Genomic DNA, 17,261 nt, shown 5'->3' on the forward strand with positions numbered 1-17,261 from the left:
TCTTTCCAACCCCAAATTTGAGATTCTCAACTACCCATCAACACTCCTCAACAAGAACAAGCTCTAAGAGGCGGATTACAACTGTAGAATTCGACGTATTCCGACGGTGACTCCGTGAATTCTAACGTTGGCGTTCAGCTGGATTTGCCAAGAATACAAAACCAATGGACAAAAGAGCACTTTTTGAGTTTTATTCCATGCAAAGACCTCATCACCCCACTGGATCTGCCAAGAAAACTGAGGAAAGATAAAATCAAAGGGAAAAGACAACCACCCAGCCGTCGGAATCCGCCGAAAGCCACCGTCGGAATCTGCTGGAGACTACCACCCAAAGCCACCGTATTCTGGTGAAGTGTCTAGAAATCGTCATTTTTTCATTTGTTTTAAAGGATTTGGTGTTTTCATGTTTATTGTATTTTTTAGTTTTTGATGACTTGTCCACTTATAATTGGTTACTGTAAAATGAGGAATTTATAGCTCATCCTTAAAGAATATATTCTCTAATTTTTTTCCTTTCATTCTTTTCTTTTCTTTTCTTATACTAGGTTCTTGCAACTTGTTGGAAGATTATGTGGGAATACGGATTGGTTTGGACCTATCCTGACCGGCCACGGTTAGTCTACAATTATTTGCCCGAATTTGAGAGAATGCAAGTGATTGTAAAATACCACTTATGGAACCTACCTAACTAAATAAGTAGTGAGCAGCCCAATTTTTAACTGGTCTCTCACAATCACCTATCCAAATTTTCTCAAATTCGGGCAAATAATTCTAAACGATCCTAATCCGAAATAAAAGGATAACATTTTGAGTTGTTATTTGGAGCGCCAACAATAAAGTATTCCATTTTTTATTTCTGAACAATACAAGGAGAGGTGAAGTGATTTTATTCTGACCATAGGAGAAAATGTAGAGAGATGTTTTTCCTCCTTTTTTCCACAAGCAATAGGGCTCCTCATACCCGACCAGAATACAGTCAAATAGGTACATCCATTAGCTCGGTGAAAGAAGGCCTGATAGTATTTTTATCCTTGCCAGTTCTTAGATTGTGCCATGCATGCAACCAAAGTCTACAAAAATGTTAAATAGTTTCGATCCCATCCCAAACCAAATACAAAGTGTTTCAAAGAAATCAGAACTCTTGAGAGAGAGAGAGAGAGAGAGAGAGAGAGAGAGAGAGAGAGAGAGAGAGAGAGAAACAATTAATCTGAAAGGTCTCACCATTCAATATTATTGTACATGGAGAACTGACATCCTAGAGCCAGTGGCTAGCTTAGTTGCACTCCACAATCTATATCTACTACAAGGATGCCATGTCTTGCTCTTCAAAACTGTCTTCTGTTTTGTTTAAGGCCGCCTTGGTGGAGCTCTGATCTAGATTTTGCGACTTCCACAAATATCACCCTACCATCCAAAAACTGAAAGAAAGTGGTTTGTGATTGTTCAGTCATACAATGCCCGCTTCACATTTAGAGGATTATGAAAATAACACACAGACACTTTTGAGAGCATGACCCCAAAAAATCCTAGCCCACTTCCAATGGAAGAGAATTTTAAATCTAAATTCAGACATTCTTATGCACCTGCAAAGTCTACAGTACATGCACTACAAAACAAAGCATTTGGCTGCAACAGCTAATCGATGCAACTGGTATACAATTTGAGTTCAAAGAAGCAAGGATGACCATAACACTTTAAACCATCTGATTTCACTCAAAAAGTTCCTTCAACTAGAAATTTTCACAAGAGCTACAAGTCACATGACTACACTTAGATAAATAAATCATTAGATTCCCATTGGTAGGAATCATTTTCAACAAATCCCATAGTCATAAGAGCTGCAAGAAGTAGATGATCCCATATATTGATTACTTGGTAATTCCAGAAAGAGCCCATCAACCTACTTCTTACATATATCAGTCAAAGTAAACAAGACTCCTTCTTATGAATGTACATAAAAAATTGGATATTGTGTTGACTATTGAGCATTTGGAGCATCTCCTCCAAGGTTGCTAATCCAAAAGGCAGTAACTAGCTGAGAGTAAATACTAGATAGATGGTAAGTGATGCGTGGCATCAACATCATATCAACGCCACCAACACTGTACTTTCTGGCTAAAAAATGTGTAGAAGACTTTTTATAGACCACAATAGAAGCAAACTGATGACGTAATATATATATGAACAAAGAGGATTGCCTGCTGTTCTACTATATAGCGGACGTTAATCCCTTTTTGAAAACACAGGCCCCTCTATTAATGTCAACGTGTTGGGGCTTGATTGGCTGGTTAGATGTTAAAAATTTGGACCTCACCATTGTTGAGGCCCCTCATTGCTAAGTTTGTGGGTCCTAGGATGGATATAGGAACAAACAGCAATAGGTGGAGAACTCTTGAGCGAAGAATTTACACAAATCATAATCTTTTAGCACGAAAATCACCTACACTGATTCACCCTTAAAAGTTAATTCTGCGTATATCATGCATACTATATAATTTTATCCAACACTCCATGATTATCCAAGCCTCACATGTTATGGTTCAAAGCAAGCTCAGCAACTTATCAAGAGTGTAATCACTTCCTACATGTCAGGAGTGTTATCATCAACATCATTATGATGATGATGATGATGCCATGTCACATTTAAATTAGACAAATCTTGTTGATTTCTAAAGTAAAAAATGCATATTCACCACCCACAATTTACTTTTTGATACTTCAACAACCCAACTGCCCACAAGAGATTTTTCACTTACCTCTGTCATAGTTTTTCATTACTCCACTTATACCTTCCTTGTTTCAAAGATTCAATAAAACCTACCATCAGTTTGATCAGCTGAATTGACATTAAAGTGAATCTTATTTACTGTTAGAAGAAACTATTAACATGTTAAGAATACATATTAATGGAAACTATCGAGCTTCTAAATTCTTACCCAGTAAATGAGTGGGTTCAGTTGAGCACATGTTTGTAAAAGTGATAGCCCAACCTAACTCGACATGTTGCCACCCTATCTCAATGCCTGGAGGCACTGTTAAATACATAACAGACTATCTTTCAGTAACGCAAAGCTCCACTTCTGTTCCTAATTTTTCATCTTCTTTCCCCACTTTCTCTATTACATAAACTAACTATCCTAAACTGTTTCTTGCATATATGAATAAACAAACTTGGTTCACATGTAAGGCAACAGGAAGAAATTTGGTCTTCGTACACAAAAGCTGCGAATTTATAATAGAAAGATTACAAGAGAGTTCAGATTATATGAATATATCATATTTTAGAGGTAAAAAGCCTGATGTGTACCTTCCCATGCATTCCCTCAATAGCTTTCTGGGATTCCTCCTCAGTTGCATAATGGATGAAAGCAAACCCTCTTGGCCTATTAGCTATTTTATCCATCACCAGATTGACTGAAAGTATGAGGAAATCTTTTAAGAAACCAAATATTTATCAACAAACTGGAACAAACCAGTTTAATGAAGGGCAGCATGTGAACATTTGCGATTCTCACCGTCTACAAGTTGACCGAAGTTCTGGAAAGCCTTTCGTAGACTCTCTTCAGTGGTGCGAAAAGAGAGACCTGCATGAAATAGGAAATGAATTACAACATGCTCAAAACACCCCCCCACCCAGGCAGGCGGCATGAAGTGGGAAAGAAATCACAACCAATAAAGAAAGGCATCAATGTAAATTGGTCCTTAGAAAATTTCAATTCATTACCATGGATAAAACCTTTCTTAAGCTCGCTGGTTCAATAGAACTGAATAAAATTATGCAGTAAGTGTGAAGTATCCATATTGCATAGCACAGGACATGGCTATACATATATGCATGTGTGTGTATATATATGGATCCAACAGAATTGAATTCAAAAATGTAGCAAGAGTGAAGTATCCATGTCATATAGCACCATAAGACATGGGTATGTCTATGGGAGACACGTAACAGAGCTTTTTTTTTTTTTGTTATGAATGATATGTAACAGAACTGTCCAGTCCAGTAAACATTAAACCTCTGCTGCAAGTTTGAAATATCCATATCAGATAGTACAGCATGACATGATGTATGTGTGTGTGTGTGTGTGTGTATATATATATATATATATATATATATTAGATATGCGTCTAACATGGCCATCAAATCTATAAACAACAAAAGAAGGAAGTTCCCAAACATATTGTTAATAAAACCCAATAAGACATTAGTTTACAATGGAGGGAATGCAGTATTATATAGATTCTTCTCAGCCATATAAAATCCTATCATATCAAAGTGAAAGGCCATACACTTTAAAAACTGAGGCAGACTCAATGAACCACCCCCCCAAGACAACCCATAATCCCACAATAATGCTTAATACTTAAAAAAAAAAACTTTGTACAGGTGCTTTTGAAGCAAAATATATATATATATATATATATATATATATCTGGCAGAAACAGGAGTATAAAAGATCAAAAGGGTTTAGGAAGCTTTGTAATGAATATATATATATATTTATAGATTTAAATGCAAAGCTATTATAACACAGTATGTTATTTATACTAAAACAGTAAAAAATATTTGGAGGAGTCAACAAGCAAGTGGATTGGAAAAGGCCACCAAGACCAGAAAAATGTTGGAGCTTATGTTCATGTGTGAGTGTGAATGGTTAATTCTCACATCCGATACTAGTCACACAAGAGGGAGAAGTTGATACAATACAGTGAGCTCAAATCAAAAGCTAAAGCTTTATGGATTGAGGAAGTGACCCAACATGTTATATCAAGACCTCGCTTAGAGACAACCTCCATGAATTAGTAAACTCTCACGTTTCTTCCTATCTTCCCCATGACCCCATATTAGAATGCAAAGCTCTATCCGTTTGCAGTTCAAATTTTGTAACAATTTGTAAACTTTTAATAAGAAGCACTGCCGATGGACCAAAACTAAGAGAGTGGGAAAGCTAACCACTGACGTAGAGCTTTGTAGAGCGACTGTTGGGTGAAGAGGACGAGGGCGAAGATGGAGGGAGACACGCCAACACGAAGGAGCCACCATGTCTCAGAGACAACCCAGAAAATGGCCTCCCTTTGCTGCTGCTACAAATCGCCTCCTTATGGTGAAGTAATTGTTGTGTGGGTGTTTTATTAGAGGAGAGGGGAATTGGAGGATTTGGGATTCTGAAAACAACGCCACTCGCTCCCATTTTGGCTCCCAAATTCATCATTGGAACACAAATTTGATTAGATTACACTGTAACCGGAGAGTCCGAGTATCTTATCTCCCCCACCTCCTCACTAGTTTGTACCATTTGCCTCTTTCTTTCTTTTTTTTTTTTTTTTTCTTTTTTTTTTCTTCTTTTTTAAATAAATAAATAGACCATGGATATTGGGTCTAGCATGTATAGGAAAAATTGGATGAAAGCCTCCTAAAGAGGATCATAAGAAGTAAGAAGAGCTAATGAATTTCATAATTTAATGATTTGATTCACGACACAACATATATGACAATATAATATAAAATCTTATTATTTCAATTTAACATAACTTTGATTAATCAAGTAATTTACCATTCTTAACTCTAATTAATTAAGTAAAACATATCAAATCTTCCAACATATGGATAATGGATCACAAGTCATTTTTTTAATACATGCATATGGGTAAGTGGACGGTGCCCACCTATATTCTACTATCCGTTTTCGTACATGCAGATAGCAAATATTATATCGACCATCTAAAATTAGCATTTGGATCTTCTCTAGTTCAAATGATTTGGAAGGGATTCAATTAGTGTTGTTTGAGAGGCAAAATTGTCCATAAAATATGAAAAGACAATTTTGCCCCTCAAATAAAACTAACCGGATCCTCTCTAATTCATTTCCCTAAAATTAAGTCTTAAAAAATTGATAGTATTAAATAAAGGAATCAAGTAATATTAAAGATATTATTAAATAAAATCCATTTTTTAACTTTAAACATTCTATTCTTGAAAAAAATGGAAATAGTTAAAATAATAATAACATTCATTTATGGCGTGGGTATAAATTTTTTGGGCCTTGTAATAAGTATTGAGCAACTAAAATTCCAATTAAAATTTAAAAGGATGACAATTTTGCATTCAAAAAACAAAGAACAATAATTTTTAAATAAAGTAATATTAATATTGAAATAAATATTATTTAATTAATATTAAAAAATAACTTCACTTAAACTTATTGCCTTTAATGCTCCGTTTGTTTCGGCGTAAAATGATTTCCGGAAAATGATTTCGGTATTTTACGGTGTTTGGTAGGGGCGAAAATAACGGTCAACGAAAATCATTTTCGGTTTGACCGTAAAACCTTCTTTAATTTTTGGAAAACGATTTACGGTTTTTAAAACCGTAAATCGTTTTCCAAAATTATATTCTTCGTCCTTACACGCACGTTTGATATCTGACTGTCCAAATCCTACAACAGTCGGTCGTTCGAAAATAGGCAGCACCGGAATCCGGCATCATCAAGTCACTGGAATAATGCCGGCGTCGGAATCCGACCACCGGAATCCTGACGGCTGCCGGAATACCGCTAACCGCCGGAATCCGGTTGCCGGAACCCGGCCTGATCTGACCGGATCCGGTCACTGATCTGGCCGGATCTGGCCGAAAAGGCCGGGATCCGGCGGGATCTGACCGGATCCGGCCACTGACCCCGCCGGATCCGGCCACTGATCCTGCCGAGATCCGGCCAAAATGACCGGATCAGGCCGGATCTGACCGGGCCAGGAGGTGTCCTGCCGGAATCCGGCAATTTTGGCCGGATCCGGCCAAACATTTTCGCCGGATTCCGGCGACGGCGACCGGTCATTGCCGGATTCCGGCGACAGTTGCATTTTCACTTTTCTAATTTGTTCGTGAGAACCAAACGCCGAAAAATATTTTCGAGAAAATAATTTCTTTTGAAATTAATTTCGTCGAAAATATTTTACGACGGAAACCATTTTACGTCGAAACAAACGGAGCATAAGTCTCAAAATCTACCTAACCGACCCGACATGATTGGAACAAGGCAAAGGGCTCACTTGACGAGGGAGTTGTTTAGGGCAAAAGAAATATTTGGAAATTAAAAATTTTCCGCCGCCGGGGTTCGAAACCGTAATATCTCGATATGAAAATTGCCATAGTGCTACGGCGGATTTCTTGGTGACTATCCCTCATGTTTATACTTAATCTACTTGCAGCCCGATTAGAAAAGAAATAGAACTGGCTTTCATATACAGGTTTATATTATATATATATATATATATATATATATATATAAAGGAAAAAATAAATAAATAAAATTAGTGAGGTATGATCTTGAGATGATAGTGAAAAAAATCTAACATAATCTACAGGTCATAAACTTTACAAATTCAAAACGACGTCGTTTTAGTGAATTTAATTAAATATGTATAATATATATTATATATTAACCGTATCCGCATATACAGATAGCAGTTAGGTGCGAATACTAAATGCGGGCAGATAATAATTGCCTGCATTTTCATTTTTCACCATTGCCCTTTACTTCACATCAATGCATCAAGTGGAAGAGTTAAATCATCTAAAAAAAAAAAAAAAACAGTAGCAGAATTAAATCTTTACTTCTCACACACACAAACCAAGTTAATCCCACGTTTTAAAACAAAAACCAAAAAAAAAAAAAAAAAAAAAAAAAAAAAAAAAAAAAGGAAGAAGAAGAAGAAGAAGAAGAAGAAGAAGAAAGAAAGAAAGAAAGAAGACATATCAATGTATCAAGTGAAAGAGTTAACATGCAGTTAAATGCTTTCTTTACAATGATTAGTTGTCTGATGCATAAGCACAAGTATGACCCAAATGATAAACCACAAATATTTTAAAAAAGACATTCTGTCCCCCTTGGTGGATGGAGTATATTAACTCAACTGAGAATTTTAAGAGAGTGCTAAATAGCATTTCTTTTAAATAGGCAAGTGAGAATTTGGCTATATATGTGAGGAGTAATGCTAGGGAATACACAGAGACACTGGTGCCTAGATGTGAAATTTGGGCCAAATGGAGACTACGACCCACTTTAGTCTGGACGCGTAGGCCAAAGTTTAAATGGAAATGGTAGAAAAACTCCCCATGCACAATAGGGATACTCCTACAAGATACATTGGGGTGGGGCTGGGCATGAAAAGTGCATGAATCACTCCCCAAGTTTAAATAGCATCTCGTGTTCAGGAAAAAAAAAATGTGAGCCGCTTTTCCTTCATTCTCCGAAGTGAGAAGCAAAGAGCTGGTTTTTTTTTTTTTTTTTTTTGGAGTTGTGTCGAGTTACCTGGCTCATAAATGTGTTCAGATTTAGGTTGTCAACTCGTTTAGTTAATTGTATCGGGTTTGAGTTTAACAGGTTGGTAGGTCAACCCGAATCCGACATGCCAACCCGTTTTGCGGCCCCTAGTACTAGTCGTAACTATCATTTATGGTGAGATGGGGTTACCAACAGTGAGCTGCTGGTCGGAGTTACCGACAAAGAGTTGGTTTTTAGGTATTTTGTTTTGCTTCAATAAAATTTGGTTCTAGTATATATTGCTTTAGATCTTCCAACGAATGATAATTCTATTGTTTGAGATGGTGATACAAATTGCAAGAGTAATGTTATATACAACACCCAAATTCCACTTCATCACAATCGAATGATAATTCTATTGTTTGAGATGGTGATACAAATTGTAAGAGTGATGCTATATACAACACCTCAAATGTCGAAGTACCCATTAGTTTTTGAATTTTTATTTTTTTAGTAAGGGTTAATCCAGTAATTAATGGACATTACCGCATCAACCTAATAGAGAATGATAATGTAGTAAATAACATTTCTCAAATTATAATACCCAATTTTGATTCAATTTTGGGTAGCAACCATGCCCAACCTGTCAGCTGAAAATAAAAATACAAAAAATTAAAAAAATGTTAAAAATTACATTTTTATTCTATTTTATTGATCACAGATTCACATTCCTAATTGGACATTTTTTTAAAAAAAATTAAAGATAATTAGCAGGACCACGTCAAGAAAGTGAAACATCAGTGTAGTGTTAAACTAGAAAGAATTTTCCAAAAAAAAAAAAAAAAAAAAAAAAAACCAGTTTAATTGGACCTTTCACAAATCCCATTTACTTCTCAAAAATTTCAGCTTGAAAACCCAAGAGACACGCACACACACTCAAGCAAAGGAAAATTGAAACTGGAATTGGTTTCCAGTTCCCAACAGCTGCTGCAACAATTTCCATACAACAAGGCAATCTATTTTCATAAAATTTAATTTTCCCATTTCAAAGCTCGTCTTCAATTACGTTAATATATGCAGAGATGAGCCTCGTGACCGATTCGCCGGTTCACTCATCGAGCAATGACGAGTTCGCGGCGTTTCTCGATGCGTCACTGGATTCTGGTTCCTCCGAAGAAGCTGAAGATGGCAATGACGACCTCGAAACCCAAAGGTGCTGTTTTTAACATTTTTGGTCTTTTTTTCTCGTTTTGGGTTCTCTGACTATGCGTTAAGCTATTGTGGGTCTGTTGGGAACTTATCTTATATTATTGATTCGTGATTGTATTTGAAATTACTAGTTGTATAATTAGTTTGCTTAGTTTTGTATGGTTATTTAGATGATTGTTTTTATCATCCTTGTTATGGTTGGGATGCTTATCTTCCTGTTACTTATCAAAAAATAAAAATGGTAATATTTGTTTGATATGTTGCATTGTTTTACACAGTTTTTGTTGAGAACCTGTTTTAGCTGACCTTCTGAAACTTTTCTGATGAAAGACTTCGTTTTAGTAGATACCCCATTTTTCGGATTCTCTGATTTTGTATTTTGTGAGTCTCACTGGTCAGCTATAGTTCCTTTTTGAACTCAAACCCTATGCATTAACTTGCAGGATAAAGAGGTGCAAGGTGGAGAAGTTGGAAAACGTAGAGGGGGTTCTGGGGTCAACTTCACAAACATCGTCCCTCAAACAAACCGTAGGTAAATTCTTCTGACTTAGTTGGATAGTTCAGTGGCTAACAAATTTTGTGAACACCCACCCAGCCAAATCTTGGAAAACACAGCACAAGACCAACTCATCAACTGCTCCTTTGGACCAAAGTAACATTTTTATTTTTGAAGGCACTCCTTTGCTGGAGTACATACAGATAAATCTTAAACAATTTTTGTGCTTATATCTGTTTGATTGGTATATTTTCTAAAGCCTAAATAAACTGCTATTACTAATGAATTTTACTTTTAGAAAAGTGGTTTGAGGCCATTCAACTTACTACAAATTCTCCAATGCTTGAAGATTTTCTTTTCAATATTCAAATATTCTTGTAAAAAGAAAAAATTATCATACTAATAGACATGCATATGTATGTATTTACATACTATACATACATACATTCATATGTACTCACACGCATGTATTGTAAGCATATCCTTCTTGTGTACTTGATTGATGGCCCTTGGCATCTTCCTGTTAAATTTACTTATATAGAAATGTGCATGTGTAAATATCAGTGTATGTGTGTGCACATATTTATGTGTGCGTGTGTGCAGGTGCAGTGCCTGAAATATTTTATGGAGCCTGACAATAGGGGCAATTACCCTGAATTGGTGTGTGAGAGAGAGTGAGAATATCATCCCCTCTTCCGGAGGAAAGAAATTAGATTTCTTTTGAGGAGAAAAGTTGTTTCTGTTTTTTATTTGATAAAAAAACTACAATATTCTGCGAAGTGTCAAATTGAGCCATTTTCTAGGTTTAGAAAAATTTAGTTGGGAAAGGGAGAGGGGGGTTAAAAATGTTCACAAGTTTCTTGCATGGACTGCAGTATTGTTAAAATTTTTATAAGGAGTGCCCCCAAGTGTCTCCACTGTGGCCATTCATTTGTGTCTGTATGTCTATACAAACTGTTAAGATATAAAAAGAAGTCTCTACTTGGTCGTGATTTCTAACTAGAAGTTCATACTCTTGGTTGCACTGAAACAAAGATGGACGGTACTTTCGTATATAAATTGGAGGAAGAAAAGATTCCAGATGCAAATAGCAGTCTTTGTGTGTGTGTGTGTTATTTGAAACACTTTCTTAGAGAATGAGAAAACTGGACGTGCATTGCTGAGTTTTAGTTTCATTTAGATATGTGCTATTTTCACTGATTTGAATTATATGTAATGTCTTATCTTTTGCAGAAGCATCCATAAAGAAGGATCTATGTACACATCCTGGTTCTTTTGGAGACATGTGTATACTTTGTGGGCAAAGGTTGGCTGAGGAATCTGGTGTTACATTTGGGTGGTATACTTCTTCAAGATGATTGGTTGGCGGAATTCTGAGTTTTGGTTATCTTTGCTGCATATTGAAAGAGAATATTTGTAATACTTCTGAAATTTCTTATATTGAGGCATCATACAGCTTATATATTCACAAGTTACCGATCCCCTTATATGAAGCAATTTTATAATTAGAACTGGAGCGATTTAAATCAACTTAGAACTTATGAAGTATGCTGATGTTTATTGATCTCAAATGGAATTTGGTTTAAGCCTGTGTAACATATGTATTTGCAGGGACTAAGGCTTCAGAATGATGAAATTGCCAGATTGAGAAACACAGACATGAAGAACTTGTTACGCCATAAGAAGCTTTACTTGGTTCTTGATTTAGATCATACGCTGCTAAATTCTACTCAACTTATACATATTACGCCAGAAGAGGAATATTTAAAGGCCCAAACAGATTCTCTGCAAGGTAGTTCTGTTTTATGTTATTATGATTTGGTAGTGTAATTAGCATTGCAGATATTTTTGGTTTCAGATGTCTTGGTGAGATTGCTTCTTTTCTTTTTGTATGATTAGTACTATTTAGTTTGGCTAAATGCTATTGAACATTATCATGTTTAAAGCAACCAAAACTTTTAGAAGTTGACATGAGTGATTATGAATTGTTCTGAGTCTGTTTATGGAAATTTTTGTGCTATATTTTGAGTGCTTTCAATTTGTCAATGGGATATTCTGATTTCTATTGAAAGGTAAAATTGTTGAAAGAAATTGAAAGGATGTAATTAGCTGCTTGTGCTTGAGACGAGCTTATGCAGTCTTATGTTATTTTATCACCAGAACTTGGAAGTTTTGTGGAATGTGGTGAGGGAAGTTTTTGATTTGCCAGCTGAATGTTGTGGCTTCTAATTAAAGCTAGGCTTTGTATGGCTGGGGTTTGGCCTTTTCTCTCTCCCTCTCTACAAGAAGACTGGTAGAAGTTATATGATGTGCTTATGGCGAGCTTTGATACTGCCTTTTAATGTAATTTCACAATGAAATATTTTTTCGTGAACTGCAGATATGATAATTTTGGAAGTTGTCAGGCAAAATTTGTATCATGGGATTTATTTTGTGTGGGTTACGTGGTAGTAATGTAGAATATTCAGAACCTATCATATAAAAGCAAATATTTAAGAATAATGACAATCTTACTGTTTGCATCCCCGTCCCCATTGGAACTTGCAAACTAAATAGAGGCCCTTATTAATTTTGACTGGTTATGTGTTGGCTTTTGCTTTATCCCAATCTGCTGCTGGCACAGAAGTTGAGTGATAATTTTTTTAAATTATCATCTAATACTTTTGTTTTTGTTGCACCAGTTAATTTTCTGATGTTCTTCACACTTTTAATGACTAAACGTTCTTGCTGCCTTTTTGTGTTGAAAAATTATGAAATGGATAGATGTCTCAGGAGGCAGCCTCTTCATGCTGGATTTTATGCATATGATGACCAAGTTAAGGCCCATTGTTCACACATTTTTAAAAGAAGCAAGTGAGATGTTTGAGATGTATATCTATACAATGGGTGACCGGGCCTATGCGTTGGAAATGGCTAAGCTGCTTGATCCTCAAAGAGAGTACTTCAGTGCTAGAGTGATTTCACGAGATGATGGCACCCATAAACATCAAAAGGGTCTTGATGTTGTGCTGGGGCAGGAAAGTGCAGTTCTGATTCTTGATGATACAGAAAATGTAAGTACATTTGCAATCAGCTTACCTTTATATTTGCTTAACAAGACTTCTTCTTATAGTTGTTTATGGTCAACGATGCACTGTTAAAGAAATCAGCTGTTAGAGGGTTTTAGGGGACCGAAAAGTGGTATGTTTACCTCGATGAGGTAGTATGATTTTAGTTGAAGAGGTCTGCAGTGAAATGCCTTGACAGTGTGCTGGAGTTCCGAAAATCAACCTCAATATGCCATATTTGTTTTACACTAGGAGCTACTGAAATCAAACCAGAAAGATTTTGTTGTCAGGATTGATCTACCTTGTATGCAGGATATACAGTTTCTCCTGGTGTATATAGAAGCACTTTGTATACCCTTCGAAATCTTTCTGAGGCTGTTAAAATACGGCCCTTCTTCGTAAAGAAATTATTGCCACAAACGGAGCTAAAAGGGAAATTTAATGAAGTATTTCCTACTATCAGCTTGCCTGTGCTTCATTCTTTTATATCTGCACTCTTTCTTGCTTAAAAGATAGGCCGAATAGGAAATGATACCCAGTGTTTGCTTGGATTCACTGGGTATCATTTCTGTTGCCTTTAACCTACAATTTATCTCTATACGTTTTTGTTGGCTACAATCATCCTTTTACCATAATCTAGACATAAATTTTTAATGCATTATTGTAGGCATGGACAAAGCACAAGGACAATTTGATATTGATGGAAAGATATCATTTCTTTGCTTCAAGTTGCCACCAATTTGGCTTCAGTTGTAAATCTCTTTCTGAGTTGAAGAGTGATGAAAGTGAGACTGAAGGAGCACTTGCTTCTGTTCTTAAAGTCCTCAAGCAAATCCACAAAATGTTTTTTGATGTATGTCCCTCTTCATTCCGCTCATTTGATAATAGTTAATTTAGTTTGTTGTGTGATAAATTCTAATGTAGGGGGACCTTCTTGCAGGTACTGGAGGACAATCTTGTTGACAGAGATGTGAGGCAGGTAATCATATTCTTGACAACTGAAACAGGACTAAAATTTTTGTTCTAAGCTTTGTTTCATGTGTTCTACTTTTGTTGTCCAGACCTGGTCCCCCAGTGGCAAGCGCCTATACATATTTGTAGAATCTAACATTCCTGTGACAAGGATGATTTCAAGTGTTTCCTATATTATGGGTTGGAAAAACTGTGCAAAAAATGATGTATTTTTTTTTTTTTGTTAATATATTCAACCATGAATCAGTTTTAAACTGTTTTATGTTAACTTCAGTAATGTATGTTTTCTGGTTCCTTCATTCCTTGTAATAAATTTTTGAATGCCTTACCATTAATTCAACCTGGTAAAATCTGAGAAGGAGAATTTTTGCATAGTTGGTTTTCCTATAGGGAGATTTGTATTAATCAAGATTTTTTCTGTATGTCATTTTCTGCAGGTTCTGAAAACGATTAGGAAAGAAGTACTGAAAGGGTGTAAAATTGTCTTTAGCCGTGTGTTTCCCACAAAATTCCCTGCAGATAATCACCATCTCTGGAGGATGGCAGAGAATTTGGGAGCTACTTGTGCAACGGAGCTCGATTCGTCCGTCACGCACGTCGTCTCTATGGATGCTGCAACAGAGATATCTCGTTGGGCATTGAAACAGAACAAGTTTTTGGTCCATACAGGGTGGCTAGAAGCTGCAAATTATTTTTGGCAAAAGCAACCTGAAGAGAACTTTCCTGTCAACCAAACGAAGAGCCAATAACACTAACCTTTGTATGTCAATGCTAACTGTTGGTACTTGGGTACTCTCCAGCACTGTAGACCAAAGAGGATCTAAACCCACCATTTTGTAAAACCTTTGAATGGTTAATTATGTTTCAAAAATTAGTCAGTGGACTAATTTTTTGGACACTGATCTATTTTTTTTTTGTATTTAAATTTTCCCTACCCTGATAGAGAGATTTGAAGTAAGTCGGCCTTCAATTACTGGAGATCAGTTATTTTCTTGTTTGGAATTGGATGTTCTTTTATTTATCTTCGTTTTCTTTTATTAATTTTTAGTTTTTAGTCTTAAATATATAGTGGTATGTGGTTATGTTATGCTCCTAGCTAATTTTTTGGAGAAATGTTTGTCCTTCTCTTGTTTATCTCTGTACGTATGATGGTATAAGTGATTTGACAAATTTATCGTTGAATCTGTGAGTGGGTCCTATAAATTCAAAAGTAAATTTGCATAACATATGAGTAAAAGATGGATGAGTAACAACTCTCAATTTTCTGATGTGAAAAGTCGGTTATTTTATTTTTATAACCGCTAACTGCCTAGGTTATAAAATAATCGTTGGTTAGCGGTTATTCAAAGTTATAATTGTACTACATAAAAATTTTTAAATTTGGGCATTTTGGGCTTAGTTTTAGGTGTTGGACCTTCATTGAACCTTTTTTTTGGGCTTATTTTATTTTTTTAAGGTTTTTTATTTTTTGGTGGTTGTTGAATATATGATGTCATTTAAAACTCCATATAAAGCGATGTCATTTTGTGTGTGTATGTATATATAGTTTTCGCATACCCCTAAAACCGCTAACCGGCCTACTCTAGGTAGTTAGAGGTTTTTTTTCTACCGCCTACAAAAATGATTACGCAGTTTAGCAGGTAGCTGTTAGTAGATGGTTATTAATCGCCCGCCTTTTCACCCATATTTTTATGGGTAGATAATTGCTCTCAACAGTTTTCGCTTCTCTAATTTTTTTTTTTTTTTGGAACTTCTAGATTTGTGTTCTTTCTTTTCTTCCTAATTAAGTGTCTCTCTTATACATTGGTTGAATTTACTTGTAAAAAAAGTAGTGAGTGACCTCTATAACATGTAATAAGTAATAAAGATATGATACATTGCCACCCCAAAACACACTGTTGAACACTTTATTCACGTGGGCAAAGTAGTCATGAAGGAGTTGTGTATTGGGGTGGCAAAAAATCATATATCTAAGCAATAACATTTGTAGTTTTTCTAATACAAAGCATAGACATTTGTTAAGCTTCCATTTGTGGATAGGACTCTCCTCAAGTGTTGTGGAGTTGTAATTTTGAGAAATAGAAGAAGAAAAAAAGCCTTGTTGCTTAGGTATTGATGAGGAATATGATTCTCTTCATTTCTTATTTCATGATCCAGATTGATTAAAAATTGACACAAATACACAATTACACAATTATATATGTGAAATTTAATTTGAATCATGAAATAGATGTTCTTTGAAAAATGGTTGGGCATACAATGACAAAGAGGAAGGGTGTCTCTCTTAAGTGTAGAAAATAGCACAAGTACATAGAACAATATTAGAAAATCGATGAAATTGTTCAAGTCATTACTTTTTTATTAGTTTAGGTTTTTAAACCAAGCGCTAATTTATTATCTCTCCTTCTGGCCATTCGGTGACAAAATTAAAATACATAAAAAAATAAAAAATAAAAAAATTTATTGGTAAATGTAATTTACAACTCGAACCCGAGCCAAGCCAAACCAATCAAACAACAACTAGACTTTGATGGATGGAAAAAATTTGTTGTACATGTTCTCTAAAATTACAATGAACACTCATCACAACATTCATATTTGATGTAAGGAAATGGACAGAGATTTCCTATAAGCTTTTAAAAGTGACTAATTTAAGCTATTAAAAAAGAAAATGTAATTAAAAAAATGTGTTTTTTCCATATATGTGAGGAACATATGTCAATATTAAAAGTTGGTTTGTAAAAAAATTTCTTACAAACTAATTTGTAGGAAATTTATATATAAAAAATAAATAAATATCATAATTCAACTCAACATAATCTCTTAATCAATCTACACATTCTCAATGTGTAAGTTCACAAAACATCATTGAGATTAGTAGAAATTAACTAGAATTTAATTCATATTAAAAGAAGCATCACATACAATCATAAAAAGATAAATGCTAAAACATCTTCCGGTGTAATTAAAAAGATGTAATTTTTACATCTATGCCCTTTTAGATGGCATAGATGCAATTTTTTAATAAAAAAAAAATTATATCTATGCCATTTCAGGAGAACACCAAGAGAACACAAGGAGATAGCTCTAGCATTCCTCTCATAAAAATGTGTCTATCAAACACCCACAATTCCACAAAACAGTTGTTATCAGTCCACCTCATAAAAAGAAGTCAAATTAGTCAATGAAGAGAAATGATCCATATACTCATTTCTCACAACAGCTCCACAACAAGCTGATGTGGCTGGTAATATTTTATTATTTTTTTTGTTTTGT

The 17,261-nt window shown here is 35.2% G+C and overlaps 2 protein-coding genes across 2 annotated transcripts; one reads left to right on the plus strand and one right to left on the minus strand.

Annotated features, from left to right (window-relative positions):
- Positions 1 to 998: 998 nt before the first annotated feature.
- Positions 999 to 5,300, minus strand: LOC133866024 (organelle RRM domain-containing protein 6, chloroplastic). The gene is made up of 4 exons (XM_062302589.1): positions 4,955 to 5,300; positions 3,516 to 3,584; positions 3,308 to 3,414; positions 999 to 1,418 (listed from the first exon to the last, which is right to left on the minus strand). The coding sequence occupies exons 1-4, from the start codon at positions 5,211 to 5,213 to the stop codon at positions 1,326 to 1,328; spliced, it is 528 nt and encodes a 175-aa protein (XP_062158573.1). The 5' UTR covers positions 5,214 to 5,300; the 3' UTR covers positions 999 to 1,325.
- Positions 5,301 to 9,143: 3,843 nt separating this feature from the next.
- LOC133865374 (RNA polymerase II C-terminal domain phosphatase-like 4) lies at positions 9,144 to 14,982 on the plus strand. Its single transcript, XM_062301769.1, has 8 exons — positions 9,144 to 9,474; positions 9,914 to 10,002; positions 11,200 to 11,305; positions 11,586 to 11,758; positions 12,730 to 13,019; positions 13,681 to 13,866; positions 13,954 to 13,992; positions 14,423 to 14,982. The coding sequence occupies exons 1-8, from the start codon at positions 9,344 to 9,346 to the stop codon at positions 14,732 to 14,734; spliced, it is 1,326 nt and encodes a 441-aa protein (XP_062157753.1). The 5' UTR covers positions 9,144 to 9,343; the 3' UTR covers positions 14,735 to 14,982.
- Positions 14,983 to 17,261: the final 2,279 nt, after the last annotated feature.

This window comes from Alnus glutinosa, chromosome 4, assembly GCF_958979055.1.
Source record: "Alnus glutinosa chromosome 4, dhAlnGlut1.1, whole genome shotgun sequence".
NCBI lineage: Eukaryota > Viridiplantae > Streptophyta > Magnoliopsida > Fagales > Betulaceae > Alnus > Alnus glutinosa.